General features: G+C 39.0%; 2 protein-coding genes across 2 annotated transcripts in view; one reads left to right on the forward strand and one right to left on the reverse strand.

The window, feature by feature from the left end:
• Window positions 1-1,733: 1,733 nt before the first annotated feature.
• TEFM (transcription elongation factor, mitochondrial) lies at window positions 1,734-7,857 on the forward strand. The gene is made up of 4 exons (XM_042780509.1): window positions 1,734-1,764; window positions 2,634-3,097; window positions 6,538-6,687; window positions 7,420-7,857. Exons 1-4 carry the CDS (start codon window positions 1,734-1,736, stop codon window positions 7,855-7,857), a joined length of 1,083 nt encoding a protein of 360 aa, XP_042636443.1.
• An 8,627-nt stretch (window positions 7,858-16,484) lies between these two features.
• Window positions 16,485-22,192, reverse strand: part of ATAD5 (ATPase family AAA domain containing 5) — a 65,838-nt gene continuing 60,130 nt past the window's right edge. The window contains exons 19-22 of the mRNA XM_042780481.1: window positions 18,692-18,870; window positions 17,249-18,111; window positions 16,658-16,816; window positions 16,485-16,563 (exon numbers count right to left, since the gene is read on the reverse strand). Of these exons, the coding sequence (XP_042636415.1) occupies window positions 16,485-16,563; window positions 16,658-16,816; window positions 17,249-18,111; window positions 18,692-18,870 (1,280 nt within the window). The remainder of the gene's footprint in view (window positions 16,564-16,657; window positions 16,817-17,248; window positions 18,112-18,691; window positions 18,871-22,192) is intronic.

Raw genomic sequence — 22,192 nt, forward strand, 5'->3', positions numbered from 1 at the left:
AACGGAGTGCTTGGCTGTTGACCAAAAGGGAGGTGCAAGTCCAGCCAGAGGCACCTCAGAGGAAAGGCCTGGTGATCCACTTCTGAAAAATCAGCCATTGAAAACCCTGCGGAGACAGTTCTACACTGATACATACAGGGTCACTTGAGTTGGAGTCCATGGCAGTTGGGTTTATTATTATTATTTAAATTGTGATTTAGGTGAATGGGAATTGGTTTTTAAAGGCAAAGGGAGAGATGTTCTGACCTCCACTCCAGTGTTTCTGAGCTTGGCTGAGCTCTAAGCAGCAGCGCACAATGCTGGGTAGGAACACTTATTGAACCCTTACTAAGAGCCCAGCTCTCTGCTTCCAATTTCTCTTTAATCTTCCTGCTGTTACGTCACTTTCAAATGAAGAAGCTGAAGTTCACAGGGATGAGTAATTGCCCAAGGCGGTGTGGTTTGTGATAAGCTGCACTTTGCCAGCTAACCCCTAGATTTCTGAGAGCACCGCTAGGGCTCCTTATGGCCTCATATGTTGAATAAGCTTTGGTTTTAAAAGTAAATTATTTCCTCCTCATTTGAGGATTTTGCACAGAGTTAACTTTTATTTGTTTGATTCCTAAATTTCCCAGAAACTGTGAAGATTCCTAGAATTACTATGAGTAATTCTGACTAGTACTTAGGGTTCCTCGTATCTGCCACTTCCTCCCAGACAATATCCGCTGATAGCCCGCCCATCACCTTTCCCTTCAAAAGCCACTCTCTCCTGACTTCCTTGTTTCTTCCAAAGCTAGCAAAAGCCTCTTTATCTTCCAGAAGGAATCCCTTTCTTTCCACCCTCCTCACACCTTCCAGGTTCAATTTTTACCATTGCCTCTCCCTTGAGAAGGTGCGCCAGCTTTCCTCTCCTCTCCTTACTCCCGGGCTCTTCGACTCCAACCCGGGCTCTTCACCTCCAACCCTGAACCACATTGCTATATGATCACTTTCTGGAAACACACCTCCAGTCTGACCTTCTAACTCAAAAGTCTCGGTGGTTTTGGGCACCTGATGGAAGTTATTCAATTGCTCCAAATTTGGACAACCCAAAGTCCAACCCAAATTTGGTGCCAGCCTTATCTCGCTCCCTCCATTCCAAATGGAATATTGCTCGTCCAGGGCCAATGCCACCTCTATCTACGCTGCCCTGACCTGCCCCTCTGCCAGCACTGTTTCCCTGCTGAGCTCCAGAAACACTTTGCATCCTCTCAGCTATTCCATCCTATCCAGTGATAGGGTTATATGTGAATTTGTCTCCTCTCCTCCACCAGCCCCCGCTCCTTGCGCCTCAGCCTGGACCCCAAAGGGAGCTCATCAATCTCTGTACCTAGAACAAACCGAGGGAGTATCTCCCAAGGATCAGAACCCTGCAAGCTACGGGCTAAAACTGGTCTAAGGGTTTCCTTCCCAGGGACTCGGGCCAGCCGCTCTCACACCCACCTGCCCAGCTATTGTCAGGGACCGGTCGGGACGAACATTTTCCCCGTTGCAGTGGAAGAAGCCCACTGACCACCCAGGAGTGAAGGATCGGCGGCCAGATGCCGAGCCGCGGCGGATTCACTATCCACCTGGGTGCATTACTGCCCAGTCTCGGAACACAGTTTTAACCGGAACCTTTCCGCCGATTCCCGTCCGGGCACTTTTAGGAGGCTCACAGGGACCGGAAGTCAGTGGAGGAAAGACCGCGGGAACTTACTGATAAGACTTACAGGATGAATTTTCCTAGTCTTCTTTTGGCAAGAGGTAGGATACGTTTAATACTGGGTTATTTTCCCGTCTGTCCTTAGTCCCTGATTCTAGATTGTTTCCGCCTTCAGGTCCCACTGCCCACGTCATCCTCTGGAGGCCTGCCTGAATTGACCGGGCGGCTTTGGTCCTCGAGGTTGGAAGAGTTGTGCTTGCGTGGGCAGGGGGTACGAGGACGGCTCCTTTCCAGGCTGGGAAACTTTCTACTTACGGTAGAAAGTTTGAAAAGTGTACACAAGAAAGTAAGAACCACCCTTAAATATACCACTGATTTTTCAGTATTCTAAACGTTTCTCATACATGCATAAACTTTGTCTCAGGTTCTACCAGATAAGAAGCTGTAGTGAAAAGGAAAGTGAAGATAAATATTCTTAATGAGATATGAATTACAGAAAGGTCCCTGTAAAGTTAAAATGGTATCAAAAACGCTAAGCCATTGAAATGTATATATATATTTACATGCTTCTACATGGACATGGGAGCTCTGGTAGCATAGTGCCTAAGGCACTTGACTAAGGCTATGAGTCGGGGCCGACTCGATGGCAAATAACAACAACAACAACAACAACATGGACATAAAATTTCTAGGTAATAAAATTAAGGACTGATCCACAAAAATCAGAAGACATCTCTAGTGACTGAACAAACAAACAAACAAAAAGACACCAAAAACCCCATTTTAAAAAGACATAGTTTAAAAACTAAACCTATTTTAAAGCTGATTTTCCAGAATTTAGTATGGCCCACTAGTTCTTGAACTATGGGAGTCTCTGTCACTTTGCGAGTGGTCAAGTCTACAACTAGTATTAAAAGGATGTAGGACATCTGAACTTTTTGTATTTTATTTTGCTACATTTTTCTTTTAGTGAGGTGGAGGTGCTTTCCAGTTCCATTGGGATCATCCCTATTCCAGTCCCTACATAATTCCTGCTGTCGGGAAAAATCCACTGCACCTGAGAAAATTATCCCCAACGTTGCTTTTTGTGGTGAAAATACAAAGGAGTCTGGAAATGCACTTGACAAACTCTTCTCTTCGGAACAGCAGGCTTCCATCTTGCATGTGTTGAACACAGCGTCAGATAACGAACTTGGAACTTTCAAATTGCTTCGTGGAAGAAGGTCCATCAATATTGTAGAGCACAGAGAAAAGTTTGGACCATTTCGGAATTTGGAAAGTTTAATGAATGTGCCCTTGTTCCAGTATAAAACAGCCATTCAAGTTTGTAACTCCATTCTTTGTCCAGAGACTGGAAGGAAAAAAAGAAAATTACAGGAAAGCCGGCTCTTGGGAAAGCTCATCAAACCAGACATAGGAATAGGGAGGCTTAAGGTATACCATTTTCCTTAGTATCTCTTACATTGGCTAAATATTTGAGAGCCTACTCTGCAAAGCACTTTTCTGGGTATTGGGTTGGGGAGTTACCAAGACAGAGTCCTTCAGGCAGCTTATAGTTTAATTGGTGGGTCCAAACATAAACATGTGAATAAGTAACATACAAAGTAGTATGTGATCACCCTAATAATGGGGCGTACAGGCAGTAAATTGACGGGTTAAAGGATAGAGAACTATGATGGTTGAGAAAATTTTATTGGAAGAAGTCAACCTGGATCTTGAGGAAGAGAATCAGGCTAGTTGGAAAAGGACATTCTAGATAGAAAGAATAGTTGGTGTCCAGAAGTAGGTCTGTGCAAGGTTCATCTGGGAGGAATACCTGGCTGAGGGTTATGTTGAAGAGTAATGAAAAATTAAGATGTAAAGGTGGGTTATAGACAAGAAGTTTGGATTCTGTCTGTGATTAGACAATATGTTAAATCATGATTATGAACAATTTATGAGTCTTAAAACATTATATAATCGTTCCCAGCAGGATATAAAATGATTTTCTAACCCCCTTCCTTTTTTTAAAAAAGTTGAAAAACCAAATCTTTTTCAGTGTTCCCTGAAAAAACTAAATATTAAAATTACTTGGATCATCAGTTACACATTAAATGTGGCAGGAACTTAAGTCCTGTGTATCAATAATCACCATTTTTTCTGAACTAATGATTTTCTGGATTAGTAAGTAGCTTTTGGGAAATATACTTTTTAAAAACCTTATGAAAGCTGTAGATGCTCGTCATAGAAAAAAAAGTGTAGCACATACACAGAATTTTGCATGTACTTTCAGAGGACTTGTACATTCCTTTAAGTTCATCCGTGGACTCTGGTTAGAACTTCTACTCCTAATTGATCTTGAACATACTTGAACCAGATTTTCCAGGGATGATTTTCATCCAAACTCATGCCTAACACTACTAATACTCAGATTACAGTGGAGTTGCATCTTATTTAGGGGGCCAAGTTCTAAAATCTGTGTGGAAAAAATGTGTAGTCCAAATCCTTAAGAAAAATCATGAGGGACTATGTACATTGTTTTGTGTACAATCTGTTACAATAATTCTTTGCATACTAAAGCTTGAAAGCTAAAGAAAGGAACCTTTAAAACCAGTAAAAGGGAAGTGGGTATACAATTATAAAATGTTTCTGCTTCACTGCCATCAAGTCAGATCCCACTGGTACTGACCCCTCCTTCCGTTTCTGAGGCGGTACCACTATGGAAGTAGATTGCCCACCTTCCTTCTGTGGAGTGGCTGGTGGGTTTTAACCTCCAGCCTTCTGGTTAGCAGTCAAATACCTTAGGCACTATGCCACCATAGCTCACACTGTATCTATAGAACATATTAATAATTTATTGATTGATATAACTAAATGAGTCATGTGGGAGTTAGCTGATACCACTATACTGTACCTCCAACCACGTATCTGGTTATCTATTATACATCTCCCCTTAGAAGTCATATAAAACCAAAAACCAAACCATTGCCCTCAAATAGATTCTGATTTCTGCTGACTCCATGTGGTTTCTCTTAGCTGTTATCTTTATGGCCAGGCCTTCATTCCATGGTGGTGTTGGGTGCCAACCTCTTGGTTAGTAGTGGAGTGCAAATTGCTTGCACCACCCAGGGTCCTGGAAGCCTTATAGGTAACCTTGACTCAAGACATTTAAAAACACCTCATCTCCCCCAACCTTCCCAAGTTGGCCTCCTTCCTATCATCATCTTAATTACTCCGTCCAGTCATAGAAATCAACCTAAAGCATTGTCCTAGGCTCCTCCCTCATGCCTGAATATCAGTTCTACTTCCATGATGTTTCTTTCCTTCATCGCTGTCCCTGTCTTAGGTTCTTAATACTTTGTCTTATTTTACAGCAGGTACCTAACACAAATCTCCTCTGGTCTAGCTCCTAATCACAGCTGCCAGGGATCTTTCTGAAATGTAAATCTTACATTACACCCCAAAGTTATATGCTTCAGTGGCACCTGGGAGCTCTGAAGATAAAGCAAGTTACTTAACTTTGTAGAAATCTGCTTACCTTTCTGCCCTTTTCCCAGTTGAGCCTTTACTGCCTGCCTGTGAGGTATCAGATAACCTATGTCTTCGCAGACATCTGGGTGAAATAACTTCCTGTTTACCATTTTACCCATTCTCTTAGTCCTGCAATAAGTTTTTCCTGACTGCTCCTTCTCTCTACAGTAACTGTTGTCTGATAGCATTTCTTACGATGTATGTTTATGTTCCTTGTTCCCCATTATCTAGCATGATCCCTGGAACATTTGAATACTTGAATGCGTACTTTGTGCTAGGTGTTGAGAATGAGTAAAAGGTTCTTTGTCAATAAACTGAGTCCTACTGGCTACCTTTTAGTAATACATATTGCTAACCAGAAGGCTGGTGGTTCAAACGCACCAGCCAGTCCTCTGAAGGAAGATTAGGCAATCTACTTCCGTAGTGATACTGCATCAGAAACCTAACGAGGGGTCACTATGAGTCGGATTTGACTTGATGGCAGTGAGTCTGGTTTGGTTTGGTATTTTATTTTTTATTATGCTTTAGGTGCAAGTTTACAGAGCAGACTTTATTTTACATTCAACATTTTGTGTATATTTGGTTTCATTCCCCAGTTATCATCCCCAACCCTAACCCATTCTCCTCCCCTCCCTGCCCAGTAAACCACACCCCATGCTCCTCATAGTTATGCACTCCTGTGCATCCTGCATTTCCTCTGTGCAAATGTTGCCCCTCTGATGCTCTGTGGTCAGTTGCTCCAAGGAATGCATCTCCATAGAGTATGTGGGTGCATCACCCTCGGTTGAATGGTCTGCGTGTACATCTTATTTACTAGTAGACTAAGAGGCCAGCCCCTGGGAATGAGTTTTATTCCAGGTCTGAAGTATATCCCAGGGCCATAGTATTGGGGGTCCCACCAGAGCCCATATGACCAGTAATTCTGGTCATTATTGTTTTTTTGGATTTTGTTCCACGTTTTTCTTCCCACTCTATCCAGGATCTCCAGTTTTGATCCTTTCCTGAGTGGTTGGCATTGGTAGCTGGGCACCATCTAGTTCTTCTAGTCTTGAGGTCCATCATGTCCTAGAGCTGATTGCTTCCAAATGTCCATGGTTTTTTTTTTTTTTTTTGTACTCTTCTCTTCCAACGATAGGAGACCAATAGCTGCACCTTAGATGGCCACTTGAAAGCTTTTAAGACCCCAGTCGCTACTCACCAACGTAGGTTGTGGAACTCCTGCATATTTTAAAAATAATTTTCAGTTTATATATTGCAAATATGTTTATATTACGTAAGCTGATTAGGCATTCTGAGATTATAGCTTAAACTTTGTATCCGTTGAAATGTTTACACTTCTAATTAAACCAGCTTTTTTGTTTTAGGCAGTTAATAGTATCCTATCTATTGTTTTTGGTACTCGAAGAATTTCCTGGGCTCACCTGGATCGTAAAATGACCGTGCTGGACTGGCAACAAGATGAAAGTTGCAGAATGATGAAAGGGACATATCTGACATCTGTCTATTTAGAAGAGGTAAGACAGGTGCACCTCCAAATTCCTGTCTCCTAGTTCTCTTTGAGTAGTTTAATCTTCTAGCCTCAAAAGGAATGGAATAAGGTACTAAGGATGGATTTTCTGTTGGTACTTACAACTCATCTTGTTGCCTGTGATCTTTTAAAATGGAATCTTTTTCACTTAGTTCTGTGGTGAAGTATACTGTTCTAAATGTTTTAGAACATCCACACTATCTTATATTTATTAAAGCTTAATTTTTTACAGTGCTGTCACATATATTATCAGTAGAGTCTTCAGAACTCTATGAAATGGGCAGGAATCATCATTTGGGTTACACTTGTGAAAACTGGTGCCATCAGTCTTCTGATACGATTTATCTATTATAGAGTTGATTGATGCTAGGCTAGTCATTCTAATCCTGTACTCAACCCTAGACATTTTTAAAAGATTAATGAAACAGTTTATCTATTCTTAAAGCCAAAATGGATTTCAGAAATCATGAAGCCCATTTTATAGGTGAAGAAACTGGTGGGTAGGAGGACCACACAGCTGCCTGAGCTCAGCTTGTTCCTGATAAAACCATGAGCAGAACTTACTTCTTCTGACTCTTCTATATGTCTTTTTTCAGTTATGCCAGTATTGTCAATAGAACATAAACTATATAATTATAATGTTTCCAAATAGAGAGAGGACGCAAAGATTAAAACTTCATGAACTATTTCTGCTTTTTTTTTTCTTTTTTTTTTAAAGATGTCTTCAGTCATTTCAAAGATGCCTAAGGCTGATCTCTATATTCTGGAAAAAACAGGACTTCCAGTTCAGAACTCATCACTGTTTCCTATACTGTTACATTTTCATATTGTGGAAGCCATGCTCTATACTTTATTAAATAAAACATTTGCCAGGGATGGCCAGCACCAGGTGCTGAGCATGCACCGAAATGCAGTGGGGAAGCACTTTGAACTTATGATCGGGGACACAAGGACCAGCGGGAAAGAGCTAGTGAAGCAGCTTCTCTCAGAGTCGGTACTGAAGGCAGAGCCTCGAGTATTCTTCCCACCGGATAAAGTGGTCCAGTACAGGCAGATGTTTTCATCTACTGAGCAGAACAGAGTAGAAGAGTTATATGATTCGTTATTACAAGCTGTTGCCTTCTATGAATTAGTAGTTTTTCATAATGGGCCTTAAAATTCTGAGGTTAATGTAACATCTGCTCTAAAGTTATATGAATTTATAATTACCACTAATGCTGTAAAACAAATTGTTTTTGGACATCTGTGTTAATGCATGAGAAAACAAGTTTGAGTATATTTTAGATGTTTAAAGTCAGACTAGGCTATTGAATTGTGTATGTACAATAATACTAAGCCAAGGCCAAGTCAATAAATATTTTCTCAGATTCTGTGTCTGTTAGGTTTAAGTGTTGAACAATAAAATGCTCCCAAAACAGCCAAAACAAGAAACAAAGTTCTTCCCTCTTAAAAGCAAATACTGTCTATACTGAAGAGTTGTATCGTTATCATATTGTTAAAAAAGGGAATAGTGACTTTTCTAGGTGGCACTCATTATATCTAAACACTAAAGATAATTGATAATGTGTAAAATCATCTTCAAAAGGTGATTTTTATCAGCTCAGTTTGTCAAGCCCAGAACTTGTCTTATTAGTTCTTTTTTTTTTACTTTGAAATTTATTACTTGACATACTCTCTTTTGATACAAATAACATAATTTTCCCCCACACCTTTGCATTTTCTATTGTCTGCCTTAGTTCAGGCCCTCATAGCCATGTCTCATCTGTACTATTGGAGTATTCTCTAAGTGGTCTCCCAGCCTCCATTTTCACCCTCCAATCAGTACTCACACTGCTACAAGAGTGAAAATCTGGAATCACTCAGCTGTTCAAAACCCATCTAGGGCTTTGACTGTCATGTTATACAATGTAAGGGTAGGCCTGGGTTATTCATCTCTGATACAAATAGTAATTATAATACAATAACAATAATAATAGTTAATATAGCTAATTAGGTGTCAGGTACTTCCATGTAATATGACATCACCTCTTTTTTATACATGAAGAAATGCTGGTGAACATTAGTCATTAGAGATGCAAATCAAAACTACAATGAGATATCATTTCTCCCTGACAGTAACAGCAGTAATAGAACAAACAACCCAAAAAGTAACAAATGTTGGCGAGGTTGTAAGGAGACTGGAACTCTTATAAATACTGCCGGTGAAATGTAAAACGGTACAACTACTGTGGAAAATGGTGTGGCACTTTCTTAAGCTGAGAGTACCATATGATCCAGTAGTCTCACTCTTAGGTGTATGTAAAACCAAACTCATTGCTGTTGAGTCCAATTCCACTCATAGTGACCCCTCCTTGGGTTTCCGAGGTGGTATCACTGCGGAAGTAGATTGCCCAACCTGCCTTCCAAGGAGTGGCTGGTGGGTTTGAACTGCCAGCCTGCTGGTTAGCAGTCAAATGCCTTAGGCACTACACCACCAGAGCTCCTTAGGTGTATATGCCCTAAAGAAATAAGAGCTGTGACATGGATAGACATATTCACACCCATGTTCATTATAGCATTATTCACAATAACAGAAAGATGGAAACAAGTGGTGATCATTGGATAAATGGATAAACACACTGCGGTACATACACAATGGAATACTGTATGACAAAGACACATCTACAAAACTCACAACATGGATGAATTTGGAGGACACAATGCTTAGTAAAATAAATCGGTCACAAAAAGACAAATATTGTATGAGACCACTATTATTTAAAAAGCCAAGGAAAAGTTTACACACACACACAAAATGTTAGATGGTTACCAGGTATGAGAGAGAAAGAGGGAAAATTACTAACTAGATAGAAGGTATATGTTAGGAATGGTGAAGGGAAAGGCAATACACAATACGGGGGAAGTCAGCACAACATGACTAAAGCAAAGGAAGACGGAAATGTAAGAATAAAGGGCAACTACGGTAATTACTATGACATAAAAAATCCTGAAAAAAAAATTATGAATGGTTACATAGGGTAGATAGGTGTGCTAAAGAGGTGTGGGAGGTGTAAGGGAGCATACCCACTTGCACATACAGGTTTGGTTGTGGGTATTTCTACATGCATAACTGTAGGTGCTGCAAATTAGTACAGACAATAGAGCACACACGGGAAACAGTCATGGAAACTTAGACATAACCAAACACCTCATGCGGTGAAGTTCCTAGGCTCTACGTCTATGTCAATTGGCACAACAAAGTCCATAGAGATAATGCTCTGCATCCTGCTTTTGCAAGTGGCCATCTAAGATAGAACTGTAGATCTCTTCCTGTCCAGAGCAAAAGAGCATGAAGAAAACCAGACACAAAGGTGCAATTAGTCCAAAGGACTAGTGGACCACACAAACCACAGCCTGCAGGACCCCAAGGCCAGAACTAGATGGTGTCCAGTTACCACTGCCAACCTACTGCCCACTATAACTGGAGTCACGACAGAGGAGAAAATTGTAGAACAAAAAATCAAATTCACAAAAAAGACCAGACTTACTGGTCTGACAGTAGAGGAACCCTAAGACACCCTTCTGACCTGGAACTGAAACCATTCCTGGAGACCACCTTTCAGCCAAATAATAGATGGGGCCATTAAATAAACAACACCTGAGAGAAATGTGTTCATTAGAACAACAATTATCTGATATAAAAAGGATAACATTGGTGGTGGTGGTGGGACCTAAAGGGAGAGAAAAAAATGCAACATTTGCCTAAAAGCAAAGATGAGAAGGCAGGAGGGGTAGAAAATTCGGATTAAAGGAAATGAGTAACCCAGGGTGGAAATGGAGAGAGAGTGCTGACACATTGTGGGGAGTGCAACCAATGCCATACAACACTTTATGTACAAATTATCGAATGGGAAACTAACTTGTTCTGTGAAGTTTCACCTAAAACATTTTTTTAAAAGTAAAATAGGCTTGTTGGGAAAAATGTAAATAATTAGAAGTACATAAAGAAAACGAGTTCCTCCCTTCACTATCACCTCCAACTCGCTAGGAGTTTAATTCTAGATTCGTTGTCATGCACATGTAAATCTGTACATAAACAGAGTGTATATACATAAACATCTTCACCTTGGTTATGTTGTAGGTATCTCAAAGTATGTATATCTGAAAAGGAAATCATTGTCTATCCTTCCAAAACTACTTCTCTTACCACTGATTTCTATTTTGGTAAATAGGTTCAACAATGTGGTAGTTAAGTTTGTGTATCAACTTGGCTGGGCCTGGTTGAGTGGCTGGGCAGCTGGATGTAGTATTCCCCATGATACGACTGTTAGTCAACTCTATGCTGGAATCTACCGTGAGCAGCTAAGTACCTGCCTTAGGGATGTGGTCTGCTTCCTGTATATAAGGAGTAAACCAGTCTCTAGCTTACAGCAGGCTTGAACCTGTATGCAGCCATTGTTATTCAGCAGCCTGCCATGATGTGCCGACCTTGGGACTTCCGATGGACTTGAATTAATGGCCTGCCATGTGATTTGGGAACATCGGGACTGTGCCTTTTTACTTGTCAACCTTGGGCTTGTCAGTCTCCACAGCCAGTAGCTGTCTGAGTGAAGAAAAAAGCAGGAGGCAGAGCTGAAGCCCAAGGTTGAGGGGCTCTTACCCAGCCCCTAGAGCCCAGCACTTTGAACTCAGACTTAAAGCCTCTAAGCTCTAAGAGAATAAACTTGTTTGTTCAAGCCATCTCATTTGTGGTATATTCTTGTCAGAGCAGTACTAGGTAACCAGAACAACCAACCATCCAGTTGTTCATGCCAGAAATGTGGCATTCTGTCTCCCACATATTTCTGGATGAGCTATAAGTGAATATTTATCAATTGTGGACATTTATAGAATAAGATAGGAAATACTGAAAGGCATCAAGATTTGGTTACTTTTATCATAAAAGTGAATCTAAATTACCCCTGTAACTATTGCCCTGAGATAATATTTAAACCTTAAACTGAACAGTAGTTTAACTAGTAAAAAAAGGTCTGCCTCAAGCTGCAAGGTTGTAGTCACTTCTTGGTCACAGCCAGCTACCCAGAGGGACTGAGTAGTCGAATCTGTGGGCTTGGGACCATAGTCGCAGGGGACATCAAGCTCAACTGGCATAACATAGTACACAAAATATTGTTCCACTTCCTACTTTGCTGAGTAGTGACTGGGATCTTAAAAGCTTGCAAGCAGCCATCTAAATGCATCGATGGGTCTCTCCTTGTCCAGAGCAAAGAATGAAGAAAACCTAAGATTCATGGAAACAATTTGTCCTAGCGACTGGTACACCATGTGATCCACAGCCTATGTGACTATGAGACCAGAAGAACTGGATGGTGCCCAGCTACCACTGTCAAGTACTCAGAGGGGCATCTATGTAGGAGATCCTTAATAGAGAGGGAGAACAATGCGGAACAAAACTCAAAATCATTTGGAGAAAAAAAAAAAGGGGGGGACCAGGTTTGCTGGTCTGATAGAGCCTGGTGGAACCACTGAGACTATGGCCCCTAGCTGCCCTTCAGGTCTGGAATTGAACCCACACCTGTGGCTTCCAGCCAAACAAAAGACAGGCATATGAATTGAACATTTACCTGAGGTAGATAAACTCCTTAGAGAGAACAATCATGGGAGAAAGAAGGGCTGTGTATGCACAGGGAGACAGCTGGGGGCAGGAGTGCATGGAGGGATGGACACAGGGAAGAGATTAACTATGGGGAAGAAGTGGGAGGGGAGCTGTTGCATTGTGGTAAATTGTAGTCAAATGTCATGAGACAAAGTGTATGTGAACTGCTATATGGAAAGTGAATTTGCTCTGTAAATTTTCACCCAAATCACAATTAAAAAAAAAAAAGTCTGCCTTCAACATCATGCTCTTTTAAGAACTATACATAAGGGGTCAAACTGACAACAGCAACTTGAAGAACTGGATAGGAACCTTGGGGGACAAGGGCAGTCAGTGAGTGTACGTTAATGAGGGATGAACAACTCAGAGGGGGAAGGGGAGAATGGTTGTACAACTTGAAGAGTGTAATCAGTGTTGCTGAATTATACATGTAGAAACTGCAGGTTTCAATTGCTATGCATATTTACAACAAAACAGAATTTAAAGGAAAAAAAAAAAGTGTACCTATATCTTACAGGTATTTGTCACCTTTAAGAATGCCATCTGCCCCCCCAGTATGATCAATTATACTAAACCTAAAAAATTAAATATGTCCCCTAGTAGAGAGGAAAATCTCTGTAACATTAGTTGCAGTTACCTCAATGTAACAGCACTCTTCCCACTTCTTCCCTGGGTTCCTCATTTCCATTCGTCCTTTCCTGCCTTCTGAGTTTTTAAGGAGGGCATATGCTGCCCTTTTGTTCTTGTATGATTAATTGTTCTGAGGAGTACGTTCCTCATGAGTGTTACTGTTCACTTTATAGGCCTGTCGTTTGGGTGATCTCCAGAGGTGGGTTCAGTTCCAGGTTTGAAGGGTATCTAAGGGCCACGGTCTCAAGGGTTCCATCAGTCTTTATCAGACCATCAAGTCTGGTCACTTTTATGGTTTTAAATTTTGTTCTACATTTTTCTCCCCTTATGTCCAGGATATTTGTGGTCCCAATCACAGCAGTTGATAGTCATAGCTGAGCACCATTCAGTTCTTCTAGTCTCAGGCTAGTGGAGGCTGTTTCACATGCATGATCCATTTGGCCTTTGGAATAATTGTTTCCTTGAGTCTTTTGATTTTCTTCACTCTTCTTTACCCCAAACAGGGAGAGACCAATAGCTGCCTCTTAGATGGCTGCTCACTAGCTTTTAAGACACTAGTCACTTACCACGATAGGGTATAGCACATCATTTTTGTGAACTGTTATGCCAGTTGACCTAGTTGTCCCCTAAGACTGGTCCTAAGCCCCCATGCTCAGTGACTCATTTCCACAAAGGTGTTTGGTTATGACTAAGTTTTCATAATTTTGCCCCCCATTTACTCTACTAGATACATGGATATATTTATAATAAACACAAATATGTATGTGGAAATATTCTCTGCCAAACCTATGTATGCTTATAGGGATAGTCCTGTTCACCTAACCATGTGTTAGCTTGCATGTCTGCCTATGTATCCACTCATATTTTTATTACTGATATTGTAGGACTATGCATGTAATAGTAATTACCTTTGTTGTCTGTAATTTTTGTGTCCCTCTCAGTGTCTTCCTGTTGTGCTGATCTCCTTATTGTATATTGTCTTTTGTTTCACCCAAATCAATATGTTCTTCAATTCAGTTAGTGATTTTCCTTGCCCTATCCTCCCCTCTTATTGGTAACATCTGTGTGTAAACTTTTCCTTGACTTTTTATAATTGTAGTCTCATATAATATTTGTCCTTTTGTGATTCACTTGTTTCTACTCAGCATAATGTCCTCCAGGTTGATCCACATTATGAAGTTTTTCACAGATTCATCATCATTTTTTAACATTGCATGGGATTCCATTGTGTATATGTATCATAGTTGATCTAGTCCTCTGTTGATGGGCACTTAGGTGGTTTCCATCTTTTTGCTATTTTGAATAATGCTGCAATAAACATGAGTGTGCATATTATCAGTTCATGTCCTGGCTCTAATTTCTCTACGAAGTAGTGGGATTGCTGGATCCAATGATATTTTTGTTTCCAACTTTTTAAGGAAGTGCCATACCATTTCCACAATGGTTGTACCATTTTTACATTCTCAACAGCAGTGTATGAGAGTTCCAGTCTCTCCACACCTTCATCAGTATTTGTTGTTTTCTGTCTTTTGAGCTTTGTTATTATTGCTGGTATAAGATGATATCTCACTGTTGTTTTGATACGCATTTCTGTAATAGCTAATGATCCTGAGCATTTCTTCATGTGTTTGTTGGCTGCCTGAATGTCTTCTTTGGGTGAAGTGTCTGTTCATTTTCACCCCATTTTTTAATTGGATTGTCCTTTTGTTGTTGAGGTGTTGATGTTCTCTATAAATTTTAGAGACTAGTTTCTTGTCAGATATGTCGTTGCCAAATTTTTTTTTCCCATTTTGTAGGTTCTCTTTTTACTCTTTTGGAGGTTTTTGACGCACAAAAGTGTTTAATTTTTAGGAGGTCCTAGCTGTCTAAATCATCTTCTGCTGTTTGTACATTTTTGGTTGTTTGATAGACTATTTATGCCATAAATTAGGACCCTTAATTTTGTTCATATTATTTCTTTGATGATCTTTATCATTTTAGGTTTTATATTTAGGACTTTAATCGATCTTGAGTTGGTTTCTGTGTATGGTGTGAGGTAAGGATCTTGTTTCATTTTTCTGCAAATGGACATCCAGTTTTGAGTTTAAATATGAATCCTATGGAGTTACTTTATTTTGGCTCTTCAATTACTGAAAATGGTCAAAAATTTCTAACAATAAAAGACTGAATTAACAGTTAAATGGTCTATAAATAGAGGAACTCTTGTATTTAGTAAGAAAAATAAATCACTATACTTAAAAAGTATGCTTCAAAAGATCTTATTCTCTCTTCTGTATAGGGATGAAACCTATGAGATAAAGCACATATCCAAACCTGTAATATACGTTATTATTTACCCAGATGATTACAGCAGAACTCCTATTTAAATATTGCATAAAGCCTTTTTAGCTTTAACTTTTAATTAGATCAATAAACTAATTAATACAAAAAAAGTAGGGTGAATAGATAAGAGACAAAAACGTATCTTCATACACATTCAAAAACGGGTATAATTATATTTTTTTCAAAAATGTACAAAATTAGATACTTACCTTTTGAATTAAAAATATAATACACCAGCTAATGTATCTGAATATTAAACTAATATATAATATAAACACTTGAAATAGGGAACTATTTTAAGATACACCTGATTATCTGATTGCAAAATAATTTTAAGTGAAATATGATATTTTAAAACATTGTAATTAAAAATACATTTTTCCCCCAAAACATCAGCCTGAAGTGGAAGTGGTGATTTTGTAGAAATCCTATAGTGGAATTTCTTTTGTTAGTTTTAATGCATAGCAGTTTGTCCAAAGCAGATACATTAACATCATTAATATCTTTATGAAATAAAATGTTAATGATATAAAAATACAAGAAAATGTACAAGACAAATTATCTGAGTTGGCAAAATATACAAGATATCATATATGTATAGTTGCTAAAAATATTTATAAAAATTATAATTCACAATCTTGATTTTACTTTGTCAACATTCAATGATAACATATGCTGGTGCAATACACTAAAAAATTTATCAGAAAGATCTTACTTTTTGAAAACCATAATTTTCTTCATAGGAAGTTTCCTTATGTATACATATGACATTCTGTATTTTGTAAACTAATTTTAAAAAGGTTACCATCTAGCTGATTGGTATTTACAATTCAACAGAGCACCAATACTTGGACAGGAGTAGGTAAAAGAAAATTAGTTTAGCATTGAAATATCTTAGTGAACTCTACTTTCTAGGCACAAATCATTCACATGTAAAAATATTCCAACAAAGTTAAATCAGATAATACAAAAATTCCACCCCTCCCAAAAAAAATACTACCACAATCGTATATACAACATGTAACTCAAATTTTTTCATTTTAAATATATGCACACTAATAAAAAAAAAATATATACACATGGTCTGTTTCAGATGTACATTAAAGCAACTTAAGCTCTTCCATAAAAATCAACATAATATAAAAACATGTATTAAGAATGACATAATCTGTAGAAGGCATAATTAACGTTGAATACTAAGGGAAGTCAGCTGCCAAAGTGTTCATAGTCTCCTTAGGAATATCCAGATGAATTCCTTCCAAATAATGTAGAAACCTATCAAAATAACAAGGAAAAATACAATTTAATATAGATGAAAATATTAATCTTGAAACAGCTTCCTAAAACATTATTGTTAAACGAAACTTACCTTCTTTTACTTTTTCCTTGTTCTTTTAGCTTCTCAGTTCTACAAATGTTTCGAAGAGCTGGCAAGTATTCAATTATACTAGCTTGTCTATTACCCAGGTTAAGAAGAGATCGACTAGAAAAGACACTTTTAATGACTGCCATCCTCTTCCAGGCATTGCTGTAAATTGAAAGAAATACAATACTTTATTTTAAAATGGACAGTTCTAAAAAACAATCAGTTTCCCTGCCTCTGGTCTAGCCTGGACAGTACTTCCAGATTAATCTCTTTTATCATTTTTAACACATTGCTCACTCCCATATTAAAAAATCTTCAATGACTACCCAATCTGCCAGCCAGGGCAAATCCAAACCCCTCTCCCTATCACTCAAGAGTTTCTAAAATCCAGCCCACCCTGACGTCATTATTTCTCTTTCCCAGCAATCAGGCTAGGCTAGTCTCCTTGCTGTCTTACTAGACGTTTCATCATTAATATTTAGGGCTTACCAAGATCAATAAAGGCCAGTATTTCAAAATTAGTAGAAATGAGAGAAACTAAACCACTGGCCTGTTACTATTATTTAAAAAGAGTAAAGTGAAAACACAGCTTACTCTGAATTAGCTGCGGATTGACTGAAGTATACATTGTTGCGCTGTTGTGAAACACAGAAAGTAAGATCTTTGGTTGGATCTCTTCCTAGTTTCTTGCAAGAATTCAAAGAGGTTTCCAAAGCTTTTGAAATGGCAGAAGAGCACTTGATAAAGCTGAGAGCTTCTACAACTGCCTTTAATTCTCCAGAGAATTGAGAAGGCCAGCCATCACTGCTCTCAACACTAAACTCATCACAAAGTCCATTTTTAACCTTCCCATTAGTCCAACTGAAGTCATTTTTACCAAATTCCTTTTGTTCTCTTACATCATTTATAAGAGCATTTAAGAAAGACATGTTATCCATGAACTCAGTGAGAGAATTTAAACAATGGGAAACAAGGGCAGAACATTTTTTTTCGGCTAGTGTTTTAGGAGGACGAGAAATGGAATCAATGTTAGATTCGAAGCATTTGTTTAGTTTCTTTGTCTCTGGTGTGCTTTCTTTGTCTCTGGCTTTTCGTTCTTCTGAACTTGAAACAGAGGCCGAGGACAGGTTAATACGTTCATGAGAAAAGTCCAACTCAGTGTCAAATAAATCACTATCATCTAGTATGACCATCTTCTTCTTATGTTTCTTTTTTTGCGACTTTTTCAGTGGCTGCTCTCCCTCAGAGTTCTTAGCAAGACATCTCATACTTTTCATTGCTTGACTGACACCCACAGTTACTGATAAGCCACAGAGGTCTTCTGTTTCTGGAATGATATCAACTGGTAATGGAAGAATAAACTCAAGATTGCTATATAAAAAATCTACATTCTGTGTTTGGAATTCCATAAGAAGCTGGATGAGTTTATGCCACTCTTCCTTTGTTGTAGCTTTGTGCTGAAAAATAATTTTGAGTAAAAATGTTATAACAGTACATAGTTTGCACATTTTTCTATCCATATGAATAAGAATCCCTATTCTATCTTCAAAATACTGAGTCACTGTGCTTCATACGTGTACTCCTTTATAAATCAAAACAGTATATAAATTTTAAAAATTAATTTACACCATTATTTTAAGAATCAAATTCCCTAATATTTAGAATGGTGCAGGGCTGGGCAAAATTTGTTCTGTTGTACACAGGGTCATTATGAGTTGGAGCCAACTCAGTGGCACCTAACAACATTTAGCATAGAAAACCGTTAGATTAATAATTAGAGAATCATTTTTTAAATTACTTTCCTGAAATTGTCTTTTTTATCTGAAATATTTCTAAATTCTATTCTATATCTGATGATATGCATTGAGAGCAATGCCTATGCACCATTTCTCAAAGTGGTTGTTTAAATAAAACAATTACTACCTATAAAAATTATAGGCAAATCTCAGTTAACCTTATGCTCTGAAAGACAGAAGTGAGTGTTGAGAAGACAAAACAGAACATAAATTTAACATTCCAAGTAGACATTAAAAATACCTTTAAAAATGAAAGCACATCTTCAGATGGGAAAAAAATGTTCTTTAGGCCAAACAAGGTCTCAACACAGCCAGTATCACATTTGGGAAGATCCACAGGATTCTTTTTTGTATTTTTAGGATTATTCTTGGAATTGGGGCCACTTTCAGAACAAACTAGTTGAACATTTCTATTTCCTCCTAGAAAATTAACAAAGGAAAACCTTAGCTATACACGTTTTAACAAATCATAGCAGACGATTACAGGTAGTCCCTGACTTAGGACAGGGTTCTGATGTGAGGACCCTGGCCCAAGTCAGTTCTGACGTAAGTCAATTACCTCATTTTTCCTTTTGTGGTTTTCATTATTGCATTTTATTATCAGTATCTTTATAAATGTGGCCACTGTCTTTGGGGATTGGCATAAGAATGGTAACAGCTTATTATATGCTGCAATACTGTATGTAGTACACATGAGAAGATGCAACAGGAAAAAAAAAAAGATGGAGTGCAGGTTTGTTTTAAGTTGAGGACTACCTATTTTTAAAATGTGAGATCTTTTGACATTTTTTTTTTTACCCATACACCCGTTTTGGTAAAAACGTTTTATTCTTTTGGATGTTGTGTGAACACTATATCATTACATACAGGCAGTCCCCATACAATCTGTAGTTAAATTCCCATAAAGTCTATTACATTAAAACCTTGGGAGCCCACCAGATAAAGTGTGATACAGGAGGCTGGGCTTGCCCATTTTATTCTTTTCCACACAGGTATTCACCACTTAACATCCGTTCAGGCAACATCCAACCACATATACTTCTGAGATCCCATAAGGTGTTCTTGTTGTTTTTTATTTCCCTAAAGGGACAGCAGCTCTCCTTTTTGTTTATTTCCCCTTAATGGTTTTAAAGAGCTCACAACCCTAGAATGAACAAGATGTGGGGGCTCTTGGGCACCTGCCAATCTCTGTACCTCCTCTGCCTCCTCTTCCCCTCCTCCTAGTTTTATTCGTCCTCCCAGCAGTCACGAAGCCTTTCATTCCTGGCACAGGGCAGCACCTGCCTCAGCTGCTCTGCTCTTGCCAGGGGCGCTGGCAGCTGACCAAGCCCAAGGTGCTTGTGAGTTTCCCACTCTGGGCTGCGATGGCAGCTCAACGGCAGGGCTGCACATGATCAGGAAACGGCCGTAACAACAGGGCAGTCACTACCTGTCATGCTCTCAGCACCTGCACACCTGGTTCCCACAGCCTCCCCACCCCATCGCCCCTGCCCCACCCTCACACTCGAACATGTGCAAAGTGGCCATCTGGCTGCTTGTCAAGCTCCCACCTAAGTCCAGCTGCACAGGTGGCAAGGCCAGCCTCCTGTGTCATGCTTTATCGGGTGGGCTCCCATAAGGTTTTAATGTAATAGGCTTTATGGGGATTGAACTACAGATTGTATGGGGACTGCCTGTATATAATAATATAGTGTTCACACAACATCCAAATCACATAACATACTATTTCATAAAACGTATCAAGGACATTAAGCTACACATGCCTGTATATGTGTTAAATTCATGAAGATTACAATCAAGCATTATTTCTAACCAAACCAAACCAACCCACTGTCACTGAGTTGATTCCAACTCATAGCAACCCTGTAGGACAGAGTAGAAATGCCCCATAGGGTTTCTAAGACTGTAAATCTTTACAAAAGCAGACTGCCACATCTTTCTCCCACAGAACAGCTGGTGGGTTTGAGCTGCTGATCTTTCGGGAAGCAGCTGAGCACTGTGCCACCAGGGCTCCTATTATTTTTAATGACATAAAAAATTATTTAAATAAACTAAGTGATGTACTGGAGAAGGGGTTTCAAAACTACTCAAAAGGAAAACAGTGCATATATGTGGTGGTTATGTTTGTGTGTCAACTTGGCTAGGCCTGGTTGAGTGGCTGGGCAGCTGGATGTAGTATTCCCCTTGATGAGACTGGTAATCAACTCCATGGTGGAATCTACTGTGAGCAGTTGAGTAGTGCCTTTGGGTATGTGGTCTGCTTCCTGTATATAAGCAGAAGCTTTGAGAATGGTCTCTAGCCTATGGCACGCTTGGACCCTGCGTGTAGCCACGTCATTGCTCAGCAGCCTACTATGCTCTGTCAACCTTGGGACTTACAATGGACCTAAGTTAATGGCCTGCCGTGTGGTTTGGTAACATCGGGACTGTGCCTTTTTACTTGTCAACCTTGGGGCTTCTCAGCCTCAGCAGCCAGCAGCTGTCTGAAGAAACGCCTCTAGCTCCAGTGGGCTGAGAGCAGGAAGCAGAGCTGGAACCCAAGGTTGAGGGCTTTCACCCAGCCCCTAGAGCCTGGCACTTTGAACTTGGGACTTAAAGCCTCCAAATTGTAAGAATAAACTCCTGTTTGTTAAGGCCATCCCATTTGTGGTATATATTCTTATCAGAGCGGCATTAGGTAACCAGAACAGAGTATAAACAGCCAAGTCACAAAAGAAATGCAAATATCTAATAAACTCAAGAAAAATGTGTAATTGCACTAGTAATCATGGAAATGCAAGTAAGATACTATTTGTTTTTCACCTTTTAAAATGGCAAAATTAAGAAGACTGATAATCCACTCTGTCAAAGGTACACAGAAAAAAGTCATCAGATATTATTAATGGGGCATAAATTGGTACAGTTATCTTTGGGGCACAATCTGGAATACCTATTGAAATATAAATATACATAAACTTTGGACCAACAACCACACTTCTAGAATTCTGACAGAACTACTCACAGATGTATTCAAAGTATAAAGATATTTACTGCACTTTACTTGAATGAAATACTGAAGTAATTTACATATTTACAAATAAGTAATAGTTCATTAAATTACGGTACATACATTCTGTATTCTGGAATAACATGTAGTTGTGAAAAAAAGTGGTATATCTACATGTTCTGACAACAACAACAAAAAAGGAAGCTGTCAAACAACATATATAAAAACCAAACTCACAGCTGCAGAGTTGGTTCCAACTCATAATGACCCCTCCTTGGGTTTGAACTGCCAGGCTTCTGGTTAGCAGTCAAATGCCTTAGGCAGTATACACCAAACAGCATATATAGTATGAGTTACTTTTTATAAATAATTATGGAGCAGTATTAGTATATGTATAGAAAAAGGACTAACAGCAGCTACCTTTAAGAAGCAGAGAGAGATCTTTTACTTTTTACTTTATGTACTTCTATATTATTTCAATATTCAATGAGTATATACTTTATGTTTCTTAAAACATATATAATGCATGTAAAATTGTAAGACTGCAAGAAGAGAAACTATCTACTGAATTCAATTTGTCTTCTAATGTCTTAGTTTAGCTCTCTGTAATAATGGCAATAGGAACCCTGGTGGCACAGTGGTTAACCACTCAGCTAACTGAAAGGTCCGTAGTTCAAACCCACCAGCCACTTCATGGGAGAAAAATGTGGCAGTCTGTTTTCATAAAGATTTCCAGCCTAACTAGATGGTGCCCGG

This window comes from Orycteropus afer, unplaced genomic scaffold, assembly GCF_000298275.1.
Source record: "Orycteropus afer afer isolate SDZICR_OR568_19922 unplaced genomic scaffold, OryAfe1.0 scaffold00042, whole genome shotgun sequence".
In the NCBI taxonomy this organism is placed as follows: Eukaryota; Metazoa; Chordata; class Mammalia; order Tubulidentata; family Orycteropodidae; genus Orycteropus; species Orycteropus afer.

What these genes read in the sequence shown, in the direction of transcription:
- TEFM (XM_042780509.1), top strand. Translation starts at nt 1,734, where the DNA reads ATGAATTTTCCTAGTCTTCTTTTGGCAAGAG. An exon ending in TAGTCTTCTTTTGGCAAGAG is followed by an intron (nt 1,765 to 2,633) that starts GTAGGATACGTT and finishes TTTTTCTTTTAG; the next exon opens with TGAGGTGGAGGTGCTTTCCA. An exon ending in CATCTGTCTATTTAGAAGAG is followed by an intron (nt 6,688 to 7,419) that starts GTAAGACAGGTG and finishes TTTTTTTTAAAG; the next exon opens with ATGTCTTCAGTCATTTCAAA.